The 16,721-nt window shown below is 52.5% G+C and overlaps 1 protein-coding gene across 6 annotated transcripts; it reads right to left on the reverse strand.

Moving 5' to 3' along the window:
* Nucleotides 1-1,943: 1,943 nt before the first annotated feature.
* On the reverse strand, nucleotides 1,944-12,089 carry NOCT (nocturnin). Of its 6 annotated transcripts, none has more exons than XM_042796484.1 (3): nucleotides 10,436-10,722; nucleotides 5,270-5,539; nucleotides 1,944-4,300 (listed from the first exon to the last, which is right to left on the reverse strand). In XM_042796484.1, the coding sequence occupies exons 1-3, from the start codon at nucleotides 10,605-10,607 to the stop codon at nucleotides 3,465-3,467; spliced, it is 1,278 nt and encodes a 425-aa protein (XP_042652418.1). In that variant the 5' UTR covers nucleotides 10,608-10,722; the 3' UTR covers nucleotides 1,944-3,464. The 6 variants fall into 6 exon arrangements, with proteins under 6 accessions (XP_042652418.1, XP_032853747.1, XP_032853746.1 ...); XM_032997856.2 differs by lacking the exon at nucleotides 10,436-10,722 and adding an exon at nucleotides 11,927-12,089 and having other exon boundaries at nucleotides 1,945-4,300; XM_032997855.2 differs by lacking the exon at nucleotides 10,436-10,722 and adding an exon at nucleotides 11,060-11,072 and having other exon boundaries at nucleotides 1,945-4,300.
* Nucleotides 12,090-16,721: the final 4,632 nt, after the last annotated feature.

Consider the following 16,721-nt stretch of genomic DNA (forward strand, 5'->3'; position numbering starts at 1 on the left):
TGCCTCTTGCTGAATAAAACAAAGCAAGAGCAATATTTCACTTAAGTTTTCCAAAAGAGTCTGTCTGCAAAATGTATTTTATAGCAAGTACTGGAAGAAGAGAGTGAAGCCGGCTGGGAAGTTACCAGTTAATTTCTGCATCTCGTCTACCTTTTATCAAACTAGAGCAGAAGGGGCTCACTGTTACGCTGTGGCAGGGATGTGTGGTTTTCTGAGTATGATAATACTAAGAATTGCCTTGTGATGGGGACAGTCCCCAGCCTTTTCACAGCTATTTCACCCTCCCTTTGCCTTCAAAATTGCCCGTTAAGGACATGAAGCAGTGAACATCCACTGTCACGTGTCCAGGGTGAAAGAAGAATCCCAGCCCTTTCCACTTCAGAAGAACTCTGCAGCAATGGCAGCATCATACAAATCATGCTGTTTTGCCAGAGTTTGGTTTCTTTTGTAGGAGAGTTAGCGTTGAAAGCAAGGGTCTGGGTAAAAGGGCATAAGAATCTTCCAGATACCAAATATCATCACCCTGGGAGAGCGATGGTGGTTTTGTAGCTGTGGTAGTTTAGCTCCTGCTGGTAACCAAAGCCTACCATAATCGGTGTGGTGGCTCTGTGCCCTGGCAGTGGTGGATCTGTACCGTGTTAATGGACACCCTCGGCTGTCCTTAGGAAAATGGAGCTGCTTATGCAAAACTAAAATGGAAATTCAGGGCTTTTTGTAGCTGGCGGTGTTTTTTTTTGTTTGTGTTTTGAAATACAGATCTGAGTGTACAGTAATAGCCTTGCTCTCAAGTCACAGCTTTCTACCACGAGGGTAGTTTCTTCTAGATGTGACTTTGTGGTTGATGAGCAAGGATTTATTAATGGTACCATCTTACAGGTCTACGTTGTGGTGTTGCTTTTATAAGTGTTTAGCTACAGGTGACTAGATACCTCCACAAATGGGCGATTGTATTATTTCTCCTCATTGCAAAGACCATTTAAGGGAGGATCCTAAGAGATGATAACCCTAAAGGTGAAGCACTGCATCTCCCCCTCTGAGAGCAAGCGAGGGCAGCCAGCACCATGACAAGGAAGCTGTCTCAGTCTGGCCGGTATGAAAGGCTTATGCCAGGGATGCTCGAAGGTCTGTCTTTCTGTGGGGTGTTGGGAGCATCTCTTCTCTGGCCCAGAATCTCCCCCAAAGGAGCCACCCCCTTGGCTTCCAGGGACACAGTTTGCTCTTTCTGAAATTTCAGCTGAAGGAGGCCCTGCCTGGCAGTAGTTGATGCTCTTACCCCGTGGTAAGAGTATTCACTAAGGAAGTCGTCGGGCTTCTTGGTTGTAAAATCACTTCTGTCTGGGGAATTTCAAATCCGCACTTGCTGGAGGAGTCCCACATCCCAGGCTGGTTAGCGGGGTCTCAGCTCCTCTGTTTGGAAGGAGATCATCACCCTCGTCCTGCCAGGGTCAAAAACACCGCACTTCATTAGTTTCTCTGAAAGGGAGCATCCGGGTGTGTGTGGGGAAATTTGGGACTTTCAGTTGCCAGACTGTATTTCACTTACTAGCAACACAAGTACAATAATTTATGGGCTGTGTAAAGCACATACCTGTAGCATTTCTTGCTCTTCAAATGATCTTTTAGAAGAAAATTGCAAATACAGCTGCCTGGTGTGAGGAGCCAGCTCTGCCAGGGGTGCTTAGCAGCCCTCAGGGAGCAATACTTGCACCCTGCTTTGCAGTACCAGCCAGGTTTGTAGCTCCACACAACTGTTGGAAAGAATACTATTTACAATAATTTAAGCCTAGCTTAACATCGCTAAAGGTAACAGCCTTCCTTACAGACTTGCTGTGGAATTTGGACATTGCAAGTTTGAGCAAGAGCACTCGCTGTGAAAGCAAAGTGGCTGTGCCAACCTGTGAAGTTAGGACCGCAGGGTCAGGGGAAAGAGTTCTGGAACGGGTAGCATCAGCAGTAACTTGAAGCTCGAACAGTCACTGCTTGAGAGAGATCACCTACTTATGATAAGGAAATATAAAAGATGGCAGCGTAGACTGTACTTTTTTTCCAAAGACTTTTATTAATAAACACCTGGAACATTTAAGAGTTACTATGGGCCGTACTTTACATGGAAGTACTGCTTTATTTGCTCTGCCTCATCTTTCCCAGCTACCTAAATGTCAGCGCAACTCGCCAGTGTTGGCTCTTCTTTCCTCTCTCCCCACTGCATTTTCCAACATAGTGGCATGTTTACAATCCATATATGCAACACCCATGTCATACCAATGAGCAACACTCAGAGTTAGTATACTGTCGTGGTCTAACCCCAGCTGGCAACTAAGCACTGCACAGCTCACTCCCCCCACAGCGGGATGGGGGAGAGAATCAGAAAAGTGAAGAAAATTAACCCGGCCAGGAACCAGCACCTATACTAACACAGCTCTGTTGTAGCCTAGGTGCTGGGTCATGGAAAGAGGCGCCTGAACACTGCTGCTGTATGATTTCAAGTCAGATGCAGGATCACCAGCTTCTCACAATAAATAAATTTTATCTTCTAACAGGTTCCAGTGTAGCTTTATATTCTGAAGATAAATAAAAGAAAGTCTATTAACATGAAGATTGGCCCTTTACTGAAACAGCACAATTGACAAGACTACAAATTTAAACTATTTAGAAAAGTAATACTCGAAGCAGAGGAGGAAATACTCCTTGGTTAGGTGCGTCCTCTGGAGGGAAGCACAGAAGAGACAAAGGTAAGTCACTGTGTATACGTACCTACAGGCTGTACGCGTGTAACAGACACATGCACGTTCATCTGGAAAAGTGAGGATATTACTATATTACATAGCCTCTCTTTCCTCACCTGCTCATACTGGAGGGGGCCCCTTCCTCACACTGCGCTATTACCCATTCACTTTTAATGAACTTGTCATCTCAAGTCTTGTAAAAACGAGAAGACAACACTAGCATGAGCTTAGATTTGTTCATGTCTCGATTGCATTAAACTTCCTTTGTATTGCAACAGAAAGAGATTTAAGAGAAACTCACTGGGTAGTTGAGCCTTGTTCCCTTTGGTACTGGCACAAGCTTAACATGAAATAAATAAAATCAGCATGCTGTCAGGGCAAGTTGTTTAACAAACACAAGTGTTTTGATTTAAATACGAAGGCCTCCACATTCATTAGAGGATTAAATCCTTAAACATGGGGGTTAGTGAAAGGATAAAGCTCATTTGCCTTCTGTTTTTCAAACCCCCCAACATGGCAAGAACACCACGACAACAACACTGACTCCTTTCTTCCTCCCTCGGAGGCTCCAGATTATCAAGCGCTGAACAGCAAGCGTAACTCCGAACAAGTGCCCAAAATAATGTTTAGTCAACAGTATTTCCTCATTCTTTTAACAGCTTCCAGCTTCAAACATTTCCTCTAAAGTAAAACAGGGGTGAGTTAAGACACTGCAGTAGCAGGTGGCATCCCAACGCATCACAGCAGTCTGTCAGGGTCTTGATTAAAACTAAAGTCACACACCAGAGACAGGTGATCGGAAGGGTAATTGAACGACGGCAGCCTGTTGGGCCCAATTTGCTCTTCAGTCAGCAAGCCCAGGGCTGAGTTCACATTCAAGGCATGTTGGGAGTACCAGATGTAATCCAGCGTGTGCCGGCACTCTCCCGAGGGCCGGATCTTCCAGGTGGTGTACGGGGGCTCCGACTGCCCGTCGGGGCTCAGCAGCTTGTACGCGCTGTTCAGGTTGAGGCTGGAGTTGGAAAATTCTCTGTAGACCTCCTCAGTCGGCTCCGCGTTGAAGTCTCCGCAGATGATCAGAGGGATCTTGGCGCCTTGGGTAATACTCTTCAGGTTCTGGAGCAGATCGCAGCCTTGCGCGGACCGAAACCTCTCCCAGCCTGTGCGGGCTTTCAGGTGGGTGACGGCAATGCAGAACAGTCTCCCAGTTTCACTGCACTTCAGCGTCTGAGCGATGGCCACTTGGTTGGTCTTCAGCTTCATGGCCGTTAGCCGGATGTTCGCGCTGTTGATGAGCTCAAAGCGGTCTTTGAGGAAAAACAAGGCGCAGCCATCCGGCCCGTTGTTCTGCTCCACATCTAGGCACGGGGACCACGGCTTCGGGAAGAAAGTACACTGGTAGCCGAGTCGGCTGAGGAGTGGCTCAAAGGTGTCAAAGTAGTGGTCGACTTCTTGCAGGCACAAGATGTCAGGTTTGTACGCAAGGATTTCCTCCAGGATGAGGCATTTCCTCTCCTCCCATTTCAGAGCTTCCATGGGGCACTGAACAAAGTTGTCTTTGCCTTCTCCAAGAGCTGAAATCAGCAGGGAGGGGGAGGAAAAAAAAAAAAAAAGAGGTTACCAGTAGCTAAAACAGGCTGTCTTCCTCCAGGTTTTGCAGAGCCCAGAGCCAAGGCTCTGCTTTCACACCGCTTTGCTTTCTCTGTAAAAACGCGTGCACACCAGTTTACATGCAGGCGATGTGTTTTTCAGGAGTAGCTGCTGATTTTAAGGGTGCAAGGCTGGTGTGAGAACCCCTTCTCAAAACACTGAATTTTCTCCAAAAAAGTTAAGTTCCCTTTACAGATACAAGTTAGGCTTCTTTCCCTTCTTCCCAAAAGTCACTACGCTGTGGCAAGTGCTTCTGCATGTGGCTGCCACAGCTCAAGCCTAAGAAAAAAAGCACCAGAATAGGAGTGACTTTAACTGCAGAATGTTAAGGCAGTTCTTATGCGGGGGATTTCCCACCCCAAAAGATTTTAAGATGAGGCTGTTGCATAAGTCAATTAAAAGCCTGGATTTTAATCAGGGTCAAAGGAAAAAAAATCAGTTAAAAGTAGTTTGAAGAATTCCTGTAACAGATCTGAATTCCTGAATAATTCACCAATAAACTAACTGGAAAACTGTAGAGAAGCTTTACAAAGAATAAAACTTAGGGAAGGATGAGTCTTTTCTGGGGGTTAACAACTATCTATAAGTGATGGGGCACAGCTTTTTGAATATAGTGTGTTCAGTTAAGACAGGCATTCAGAGCTACCTTTGGGCACCACAGTTGCAAGGACAAACTTTTTTTCCTTTTCCTATAGAAAGGAAGGCAAGCCACTATTTCAAGAGCTAAAATTCTCCCCTCCGGCCCTCAGTCAGTTGTGCCTCAGGTAATTCACCTCTCCCTTTGCTCTGTCAGTCCCAGGCACGTCTAACTATGGAGACACATCTGCAGTTACAGGTTTTCGTTGCTGCATTTGATCTCAAGGTCACACCTTGAGCTTAGAGGCAGCTCCTACCTTGGGCAAGGATGTTCCACTGCATGACCCGAATGGGGCGGTGGTTTGTGGCGGTGGTTTTCTTCAGGTCCACAAAGTCCCTCTGAAACCGGGGTGGCCGTTTCTGCAGAACGATCTGACATTCCTCCAGCAAATCTTTGGGGTCTATAGGATCCAGCCGGGCCGAGTCCGGCTGCTCCAGGCAGTCATGGGGCTGGGACACGGCACTGCTGCTCAGCGTCTTGGCGAGCGCGCTGTAGAGCCGGCTGGTGCTGTTTCCCATGGAACACACTGGGGGGAAAAAAGAAAAAAGGGTTGGAGATGCCCACCGTGACTTTTCTCACTGCTTAGGTGCCTTACAGACAGCCCCGTTACAGTGCCAGCAAACTGAGATTTGTGCAGGAGCCTGTTCCTGAACCTGAGATAAAATAAGAAAGAGGCAGAGAGAGGGTTAGTTCCACAGTCTCACCGTGTTTTGCTTATTATCAGGGGCTGCTAACCTCTGCAGCACGCAAACGGTCTTGTTTAAGACATCATGAAAGTGTCTTCTAAGGGAAGAAAGGTGTCTTTCATCCAGGGTAGCAGGGCTAAGATTAACTTCTGCACGTGTTGTAGGAAACAAATAGAGTGTGCTTTCTCCCTCCTCACAGAGGAGAGAGCCCAACAGGTAGACAATTTTTTCCCGCTCCTTATTTCATCTGCAGCACTTGTCTCTAATGAACGGAGATGGGATTCTGCACGGCCGGTACCCTCTGCCTGTTTGGGATGCCTCCAGGCCTCTCTACTGCAGAGCACCAAGCAGGGTGACTCCTTCCCTCGGGTTAATATTTAATAGGAATCTCTGATCACAGCTTCATTTGCCCCCAAAGCAGCAACATTTTCCTGAGCGCAGAGCAGCCAGGTGCTTCTGCTGGCTTAGACCTCGGGCTGTGGAGCGGCAAAGGGGGGTGTCTCCAGCTCCCCTTCATGCCCCAGTGCTCATTCCCCTCACCCTCCTTCGTCCTTTTGGCTCCTCGGTGCTGTGCCCCAGCTCGGCAGCTTGTCCTGCAGCCCTCCCCAGGCCCCGGGGACCTCCTGCTCCTTTCCTCAGCTGAAGCACCCCCACCCAACACGGGCAGGGAGGGCAGCGCTTACACCACAGCAACTGGCACAAGAGGCAACGCCCAGAGTTTCCTTGTTGACTCAACTTTGCATTTTGCAAAGGTAATCTTGAGCAAAAGAACTTCAGTCTTGTGTTGCTGTTGGCCCACAGCAGTATTTGTACCTTTGAGTTACTTAAAAAACTGGAAGAGACATGCCACCTCACACTCATATCTTGCGGCAGATTTGGGGTGCTACTCAACACACTTGCATGTTGAGCCTTTGCTTTACCAGTTGTAAGAGCTGGTGACAGACATACAATAGTGGCAGACTTGGCTAGAGCGGAAGGCAGAAAAATGGAAGCCCTAACAGTTCAATAAACATACTCAGAAGGAGTGAAGGAAAAAAAGCCCCTGCAGCAGAAGCCTCACATCCCTGTCTTTAGGAAAATGGGTACTTTGAGAGACACTAAAAGATACCTACTTTAATGAATGCTTTGTACGTGTAAGCCAGTGGAATATTGCTTCTGAAAAGTTCTAAAAAAGTTGTAAATTGGGAATTTAAATTGGATGTAGGACATCTCTCCCCGCCTCCGTCTCCATCCTTTCAGTTAAAGTACCAGGAGCATCTCAAACCGAGATGTGAGCTCGGGCTCACGAGCATGAATATCTTTCTAGGGGAAATGTGTTTAAAGCATTTCAGTTTCTGCAGTCTTTCTTAGTTTACAACTCTTGTCAAGAAGCCAAGTACTGCTGAAGTAGAAGGCAGGCTATTTAATAGTGAGGGAAGCAGGCCCAAACGTGAAACTGCTGAGCAGGACCCAGACAGGGCTGGGAGGGGATGGGGAGCAGGAACCAAAGCACGCTCCATACTGGCTACGGAAGGGTCTGGCTTACACACTACCGGAGCTGCCAGGCAGCCATGCAGAAACCCACAGAAATCAACAGAGCTTTTAATGAAACCTCCACAGGGAGCTCCTCGCCTGTTTTTGGGGTAGGTACAACCCACAGTTAAGCTGGAAAGAAGTACACGGTACTTCCAGCTACCTCAGGGATGCCGCCAGCAGCCGAACACGGCCACGAGCCCCACGCCCTGCACAGCTCTTCCCCAAATTCCCACTGCTGCCCTTCCCGCCCCGCACGACGCTAGCCAGGCCGTGGGAAGCCCACGCGAAGGCAGTGCTTTCTGCACAGCCTCTGCCATGGATGAACGTGGCTCATGCAGGGCTCTCTGGAGGAATAACAGGGAGTTGTTCTGCTCCAAGAAGCCATTAGCAAGCAAGAACCTAGGCGGCTCAGCACTTGACCTGATTCAGAGGGAGGATGCTGAGGGGGATGAGCGAAGTGTAATGCATTTGAAGCCAAAAAGTCTACCCTAGAACTCTGAGCAGCTTACATCTGTTACAGCAGGATGAAGTCTAAGTTCAGCCATGTACCTGCCAAGCCACAAACAAAGCCAGAGTATTGTCTAAATTTCATCATCTCTAGGATATCTAGCTCTTTACAGAGAGTCAGGCATAGCCTAACCCACATGGGATGTGCTGCGGCCCAGCTGCAGCACAGATCTGACAGCTTTTAAAGTCAGTAATGTCCTGGGAAGGAAAAAGAGCTTCTGTCTTCTTCTGAGAGCCCAGGGAAGGTTGGGTGAAAGGTGTCCTGGGCTGTAAATCAAATGCTTTCAGGCCTGTTGTAGGTGGGTTGGGAGTCCGTGGCTGACAGGGCAGTCCTGCAGTAGGACTCCAGCTTGAGATGACTGATGAACAGCACAAGTTCTCTGTGCTGTAACAGTCACAACGCAGACTGACTTGTTCAGCAGAACAGGGGCCAGACCAGCAACCTGAACATTGAAACTCCAAACACAAAATCCATTTGTCATTTTTGCAATGCTTAACGTGTCCACGGCAGTGAGGCAAGTACAAGGTCACCGTCCCGAGATCCTTACAGTCCAAGTTAAATGACCTGTAACTTGCTGGGATGACGCCTGCTGCCAGCGCTGTGACACCGTGGTGCTGGTGTACGCAGAGGAGCAAGCAGACTCCTGAGCTTGCACTTTAGCAGTGGGTGGCGAACATGGAAGCGATTCTCTTGGTGCGATGTTGCAATAGGGAATACCAGCTCAGCAATTACTATTCAAGGTGCTTAAAATTAAAAAAGAAAAAAAAAAAAAACCACAAACCAAAAAAAAAAGCCTTTCTCTCAGCAAGGATGGTGCCTCAGCACAGTAAGGGCAGGGGAAGAATTTAAACTGTTCAAAGTTTCTTGTGTCATCTAGCAATAGCCCAGGAGAGGTGAACTTCTAGGATCCCAGGCAGCGAGCCGTCACAGACTTTATCGCAAGGACTCTGCTTCAAAGACGAGGCCACTGCAGCGTGCAGGCAGAGCAGGGGGCTGCAGAGGGGTGTCGGAGTGGGGACTCTTACCTTTTGGCTAAGGTAAACAATGTTCTGGTTTCCCTTCCCTTCACCTCCTACCTGCTAGCACTGCCGCTGGCCGAGAGCCCTCACCTTGCTCACCGCAGGGATTTCGCGGCCAGGCGATCGGCCCCGCCGCAGCCGCGGGGGCCGGCAGCAGCCCCAGGTGCCCTCCCCGCAACCCCGGTGCTAGGAGAGACTTGGCAGGCGCCACCCCCACCTGACAACCCTACGCCGCGGGGTATCGGACTACACCTATAGCCTCGTCGGGGCCAGCAGCGGGACTGCGGCCCCGGGGCCGCCCGCGTTCAACGCGCTGCTTGGAGTTGTCCTGATTTTTGGCCTCTGGGCCCGTCCTAGGCACAGGGGAGTCAGGGCTCTCCTATGGGGATTCGGGGAGTTCAGCACAGCATGAGAGGTGCCGTCTCATCAACAGGCAACACCAGAAAGAGGAGGGAACCTCAAATCCTGCCCCGAGCCATACACAGAATCAGTACTTGGCACAAGCTCTGGAAAACCTTTTTCTCCCGAGCGCTCTAACCACGAGCTCGACTCGGCCAGCTCGCAGGCACAGACGCTCCCCGTAGCTCCGTGAAGCTTCGATCCCGCCGTCGGGCATCCTGACCTGGTTTCAGCAAGAGGGACGGCAGCGCCCTGCCCCAGCCTGGCTCGCAGACCCCTCCTGTAACAGCACCAACAGGGAGTCACCCAAACCCGGCCGGGGACAGCCGGGAAGAGGGGATCCCCCTGCGTGCCAGGGAAATAACACACCCGTCAGAGACGGCACGAGGGCTGCCGGACACGCTGCCTCTCCCACCAGCGGGAGTTGGCGGGAGGAAAAAAATGCCCCAGTTTTCCCCCGGAGCCTTTCCTCCGGGAGCCGGAGGCAAGCTGCTTGTCGATAGATGCGGCTTAAGGCTGAGCCGGAGGGCACGACACGGCTCCCCTCCGGGCCCGCTGCTGGGAGGGACGTGGGGGGTGTCCCCACGCGGGCTCGGGGCAGAGTGCCCACCCACGGGCACGGGGGCACTTGAGGGCTTTTTCCAGGCCTCGTTTGGGGCAGGAAGGATGGGGTGTATTCGTTTAATGGTACGGGTGGGTAGGAACCTGATGGCTTTGCGTGGCCACCTCTACCTGCCTGAGGGGTAACCTGGACTTCTTCCACACAGTCTCTAGTGGAAAAAAAACCCAAAACACAAAAAAAACCCCAAAAGCCACAGCCTATCCACTGTGAGTCAAGCACATCTACACAAAGCGCGACACCGGGAAGGAGAAGGGCTCGGCTTGCCGGCTGAATGCGGGACAGAGATGCCGGCCTGCTCGGGCAGCCACCCCACGAACACTCGAGTCACCCCACGAGCACCCGCGTTTTTCCCGAGCAGCCAGCCTGCGCGTGGGCGCCGAGGGAGCCCGGAGTCGTGTGTCGTGTGTGTCCCCCGTCCCCCCCCCCCCCCCCCCCCCCAAACGCGGGACGTCACTTGCTGACGCTCCGCGGGCAACCCCCCCACCTCCTGCCTCAAAACGTCCGTTTTTGGGGGGAGTGGGGGCTGCGGCGCGGAAAAGCGGCTTGCGCAGGGACAGCTACGCCCGCCGCTGCGAGGAGAGCCCCGGCGTCCCGCCCGGTATCCCGCAGCCTCCCGGCTGTAACGCCCCGCACCCCGCCAAATTCCTCCCCCCCCCCGCCTCCCCGTACCCACCTGCGCGGGGCGGCGCCCCCGGGGCGGGCGGGCTGCCCACCGGCGCTGCCCGGGGGGCGGCGGGGCCGGGGGGCGGCGGGGCGCGGGGCCGCGGCAGGAGGGAGGCGGCGGCGGGGGCGCAGCAGAAGGCGGGCAGCGCCGAGCAGAGGCAGCGTGCGGGGCTCTGGTACATGCTCCCGGCGGGGCGGAGGAGGGACGGGACCGGGACGGGACGGGACGGAGCGGGACGGGCCGCGGCTCCCGCGGCGGCGCTTATAGAGGCGGCGGCGGCCCGCGCAGCCGGTACATCCGGCACCTACCACCCGCGCCCGCGGGGGGGGTGTGGCGTGGCGTGGTGCGGTGGGAGGGACACGAGACACACACACACACACACACACACACACACACACACACTTACACGACACGCACGGACGCGACGCGGGGACATGCGGGGCGGCGTCACCTGCGGCCGGTCCGCGCCTCCCGCCTCGACCCGCGGAGGCGCATCTCACTCCTTCCTCCCCCCCGCTCTGTGGAGTGGTCTCGGCCGGCGGAGGTTTTGCGCTGCTGACGTCAGAGAGAGGAGCGCCTTGTTCCCACGGACGTCACGGCGCGGGGGGGGAGGTGGGTGGCTTCGTGACCTACCTCTTCTTTCCCCCGCTGGGGTCGTTCGGGGTGGTTCAGCCGTGGGGGCAGGGAGGGAGGGAAAGGAGTTTCCCCCCCGCCCCGCGCGTGGGTCAGGCCGCCCGGGGCCCCACGTACGCCGCCATGGGAAGGCGGGAGCGTGGGCGCGCGGTGCCGCTTCACGCGTGAGCGGGGCCCCCCGCCTCCCCGCAACCACGGGCAGGGCGGGACGTTTCCCACGGCGTGGCTGTCCCACGCGTGAGAGCCCGCGAAGCGCTCGGCGGGGGGTGATGGTGGAGTGCCCGCTTAACAAGGAGAGGGGAGGGGAGTCTCGCCCCCGAAGCGGGGAACTGGGGGGGCTCCCTTAGCCGGGTGCCCACGCGGGGGGGCGCAGAGGGGGACACCGGCTGTCGCGGTTGGGCACGCGGGAAAGGGAACCGTCCCGCCTGCGGGGCCTGAACTGGCCTGGCGGGACTGGAAGCGAGTGCCGGGGGCTCACCAGGAGGTGGGACTCCTCTTCCAGTGGGTCTGCGACCTGAGCTCTGACTTCCCAGGGCGACGTGGGCGCTTACCTCTGCCGAGCATAACAGCCCACCCTGCCTCCCCCGGCGTGGGAGGGGGATCGCGTCCCGTCTCGGCTCTGGCAGACATGAAGAGCGGTTCTAGCAGCCTTTTGATCTACTTGAACTGTGTCTCGTGGGCCTCTTGGTCTTTCTTTCCCCTCTCCCCCCGCCATAAAAAAGAACCCAAGTTCCTTTGGATCGCACCTTCTAAATCTTTCCCGGCTCTCTCCTCCAGCCCCTCCTTGCCTGCCTCAGCCCAGGAGCGAGGTGCTGCGCTTCCCCGCTGCACCCAGCCCTCCCGGCGCTCAGCCCACCACAAACTTACCCTTGTTTCTTCTGCGGCCCCTCTCCCTTCCAGTCACCGACACTTGTATTTTCAGGTCCTTCCCTCGGGCATCGCTGCTGGGCTGTCTCAGATTTTCATAGCACAAGGGTCCCTGCAGTAACTTTTCTCCCCTTTTGAAGGCAGAGTTTGTCTTTCTTCCATCACCTAGGGCCACTCTTCTTCCCTGGATTTTGGAAGGTACTTGCTAGGGCTTCAGAGGTGGCTTGGGAGAATTTCTGGAGCTGTCTGGGACAATGGAGGCGTCCGTTAGGTTTCTTCTTGCCCATCTTCTACTTGCTTTGCTTCCCTGCTTCAGATTTTACTGTGTCCCCCTCTCACCTCTAGAGCTGTTGTTGTTGCCTTGTACCATTTTGATGCTTTGAACCCTCTTGGCTCTGACTGATTTCAGTTTCAAGCCACCCTCGTTTCATCCCTGAAGGCTTGTGTTAATCTATTATTCTCATCTGTATTTTTATCTATCTGTCTGCCTTTGTTCCTCATTTCCTTTTTGATTATCAAAGCATAGATGGTGGTAGTCTCACAAGCCCTCTACTGACTCTTTTTCTCTCTATGCTGCTCTTCTGTTAAAAGAAGAGAGTAAGTTGGAACATGTATGGAGCTGCTGCACTTTCAGAGGTGGGTCCTAGAGACGGGTGCTTAAACTTACACCTGGCCATGGGTAGGCTCATCTACCTCTCCCTAAGCAAAATGTTTGATACTCTAAATTATTTTAAATGAAGATATCTAAAGAAAAAGAAAGATAAGTAATGGTTTAAAGTGGGTAATTAGTACCCTGCTAACTTCCTCAGTTTTGTTTTCTGTAAAATGAAGCTGCCCTCGACAGAGCTGTGGGAGCACAGGGAGAGGCGGCCGGAGAGCTGTGAGGGGAAGGGCTGGAGCTTGGCTTTCTCTGCTGTCAGACACACTGACCGCTCCTTGAGGATCTCTCAGTGCTGATTCATATCCTCTCCGCTTTAAATCTTCACGCTAGAGACAGAGGCTCGACTGCCACGCAGACCTGTGAGCCCTGATTTCTTGCTAACCAGACCTGGCACCCGACTGGGCTTGTCTGCTCGCAAGTCTGGGCACCCTTATCAGAAGGGCAGGCTCGTGACTAAGAGTTTATTTCCATGCCTGTTGTGTGTGATGATCTGTAACCAGCTTTTTTTCCCCCCCTTTCTAGAAGACCAGACACTTCTGGAAGGAAAGAGTGGCTGGTGATCAGAGTAATCCATGCGCTAGCCCCGCCGTTATTGGCGGGATTTGGCAAAGAAAATATCTGACATCAGTGGCCTTAGGGATAGGTAACGCAGGTTTTGTTGCATTATTATTCTGTTTAGTACTCTGATGACTCGAGTGGCTGGATTTAGGCCAAACCACCTCCTCGTGTGATCTGCAAGGAGGAGGAAGGAGAGGTTTCCTGCTCCCTGCTGAACTGAATGTGCTTTTCTCTGCTGTTTTGGGTGTTGGCTTTCCTCAGCTGTGTGTAACCAAGCCAGTGTGACAATAACAAAGGTGGTTTTGAAAGAAACAAAAGTTACTGATGATGCATGAAACTGTTCTCCACACCTACCGCTTTGTCCCCGGGATTTGGGGAGAATGGTACTTTAGCTCCAAAATATGAATCAGTGTTGGCTTGGTATCTCTCGGAGTGATTCAAAAGTCCTAATAGCTGGCCATGGAAAATAAAATCCCTTTGAAAATACGCAAAAGGTGCAATTAATTTTAGGTACATGTGACTTGGAGAAAAGAGATAAGTTCTTTCAGAAAGTGATCTCAGCTATCCCATACACATCTGGTTGATGTTTCTACTAGCCAGGAACAATGGGCAAAGGGAGAGAAGGGGTCCAGACCAGAGTTCATAGACTGTGAGAAATGCTTTTTTTTCTTAACTTTTTGACCTGTTCTAACCCTGGAGATGCTCATGTTTCAAACATCCTGTTTAGTGGGCAGACTGTTAATCCTTTTCCAGTGCTGTGGAAATCCCAGGCGCAGTGGAACTATGTTACTTATTAAAAATGCGCATATGTTTTTCCAGCATGTAGTAAAACCAGTGATTTCCACAAACTCCTCTTGCTTGGGATTAATAACGAGCTGAGGACAGTGATCCTTCCACCCCCTTGGTCAGGCAGCTCCTCCCAACTTGTCATCCCTATGCCAGGAAAGCGCTTGTGCTGTGTTTGGTACTGCTGCCCTAACACTGCCAGCATTTTCAGCCTGAAAATGCATGATCTGAAAGGAAACCATGATCCTGGCAGGGGGGATGGATGGTAATCACTGAAATATTAGAGTGGATTAACTGGAAAAAAACCCCAAACTACAGCAGTTTGCCTTTGTGCAGCATGGATGGCTGTGCGCGTGGTGGTTTCTAACTTCAGGGTGCATGCACATCCCAGCACCACCTTATTTCTTCCATGAGCGAAGGCGTTGCCTGGGGGGGTGGCTGCTGGCTGCTTTCCCGTGGGATGCCTTGTACCCCTGGGGTGCCCCTTTGCCCTGCCACGTCCCCAGGAGCCCTTCATCTCCTCCACGTTGCCCTGCTGAGGGGCATCCTCCCTCCCCAAGCAGCAGGGCTGGAAGTGTTCACCTGCTCTCCCCTCCCTGCCTCACCTCGGTTTTGGGCACCTGGGAGGAAGCTGGGAGCTGGGTCTTGGTGGCAGACATGGGGATCTTGCTAGCTTTGAGGGAGGCTGCCCCAAAACACGTTCACCTGAGGTGGCAGCAGGGCGGAGGATGGATGCTTAAAACAAGCAGTGTTGCCATAGATAGCTGCGACGGCTTTCCAAAGCACTCAGCTCTGATTTTTCAAGCGTTTCAGTGACTAAAGCATCTCAGAAAGTGGAGCTTTGCCACTTTAACCCAATACCTGTCTCCCTGAGAAATGAGTAGCGATAAATCTGGGCAGCAGATGGTAAAATCTTCCACGCAGCTAAGGCGGAGAGAGGAAACGATAGTGACACTTCTGACATCTCGTTAAATAAACACGCATGTCACTTCATCTCGGATATGAATATACACTGCAGTGCAGATGATTAAATGGAGTACTTCATATTTAGAAGTATGTGTCTGCCTGAGAGGTGCCTGCCTGTTGAATCAAAATTTCCAAGGCTTCTACACGCAGCAGCCAGCCTTTGGCTTGACTCATTCAGTAACTCCCCGAATTTACTTTCTGACACTTAATAATTTTTGGAATAATTATTTATGCTCTGAAGACCCTGCTACCTAGCTTCTTGGGGCAAAGCCATTTTAATTTCCTTTCATAACGCTAGCAACACTCCAGGGAATTGGTGTGTGAATAGCTCTCCTTGGAGCCACTGCAGCCGTGCGCGCTGCCGTGCTCGCCTGGTGTCTGAGGAAGGGGAGGGTAATTCATTTCCATTTAGCACAGGGAGCAAAACTATTTCCATTCAACCCATAGTCCCATCTTTTGAGAAACAGAAATGGGCACATAGTCCCATTTAGGACGCCGGTGTAGCCGTCAGCGTTTCGGTGGTAGCTTCTGACCAGCTATCAGACAGTGACCTGATTTGCAGAGGACTCTAGAAAGACGAGGCTCTGCAAGGCCTGGCCGGGCCGCCGTGTCCCCCCGACCCGCGGGCAGGTACCGGCGCCCTTGGTGGTGCGGGAGTGGTGCCCCTGCCGCTGCGAGAGCAGGAGGCCAGGGGCAGGCAGGTAGGGCGAGCACTGTGAGAAGCCTGGGACTGGCGCAGCATCGCCTGATGCTTCTCTCTGCGGAGCCCCGGGGTGGGGATGCGCTTCCCGGCACGCAGGCGTTCCGGGGCGGGAGCAGCGGGGCTGGGGCTGCCCAGTAGCACCATTCATTGCAGCTGGGGCCCCGTCTGCTGCCTGTTCAGAGGTGGTCTGTGAACGCCGCTCTTTGCCACGGGCTCCAAGGGGCACAAGATTTAGCCTCCTTCTCAGGGACTGCTTCGGGGGTGAGGATATCTCAGGCCGGGGTAAGGAGAGTCTTCTTGGCACGAGCGTAATTTTTTATTCCTGCTTTCCTTCCCCTTCAAGGTGCAAATAAATCTCTCTCAGGCGGGTGCAACCTCAGATTGGTTTAATGTCTTCCATCGTGTCAGAAGGAGCGCAGTTTTTGAGGACAGGCTGTGTAGAGGACTTTCTTCCCTCGTGTTCACTCTCTCGCGGAGGTCTGGCTGGGATCCACTCTTCCTTCCCCCTTCAGCAGATTGCAAAATGATGTATTTGATTGCTGCACCAAGAAAACAGCCTCTGAGCAGGAGCTGAAATTCCAGCTTGCCAGGATGATGAGCCTGAGCTGGAAGGAGAAGAGTGAGAAGTGCCATGCCAGAGAACTTGAACTCTGATTTTGTGCCGTTTTGAATCATTTTGTTACAGAACCTCACCCTGACATTGCTAAGGGGCGGTGAAGGACCTGCCCGTGCTCCTGCCGTGATGCACGGGGCAGCTGTGGTTTGGGGTGGAGAGTATCTGCCTGGCTTGAAAGGTGAGTATCTCCACCTGCAGCAAACCCGAGCACCAGGTATCTCTGTGTGTGTGTGTGTTGCTTGTGCAGCCTGTGTTGCTCGTTAGCAGGCCTGAGACCAAGGGGTGAAGTGTGATAGGGGCCACGGCCATCTCACCACCCTGCTGCCCAAGCTCCTGAGATCATCCAGTGTCCCGTCTCCAGTTCCATTTGAGCAGGCTTGGCTGTTTTTCCAGCCGTAGGAGTGCATTACTTACACCCTGCCTGATCTAAACAGTTATAAATCAAGAGTCCCAGAGTTTTCCTGTCTGAGTGAGTGTATTTTGGAAGCTGCTCTGCAAATCACAC

The sequence above is a fragment of the Tyto alba genome, unplaced genomic scaffold, assembly GCF_018691265.1.
Source record: "Tyto alba isolate M040663 unplaced genomic scaffold, T.alba_DEE_v4.0 Super-Scaffold_23, whole genome shotgun sequence".
Lineage (NCBI taxonomy): Eukaryota > Metazoa > Chordata > Aves > Strigiformes > Tytonidae > Tyto > Tyto alba.

Bases quoted from the DNA above. Each gene is read 5' to 3' on its own strand.
- NOCT (XM_042796484.1), bottom strand. From the start codon at position 10,607: ATGTACCAGAGCCCCGCACGCTGCCTCTGCTCGGCGCTGCCCGCCTTC. The intron at 5,540-10,435 runs GTGGGTACGGGG...TTTTCCCCCCAG, and splicing joins GGGGGCGCCGCCCCGCGCAG to TGTGTTCCATGGGAAACAGC. The intron at 4,301-5,269 runs GTAGGAGCTGCC...TGCTGATTTCAG, and splicing joins GTGGAACATCCTTGCCCAAG to CTCTTGGAGAAGGCAAAGAC.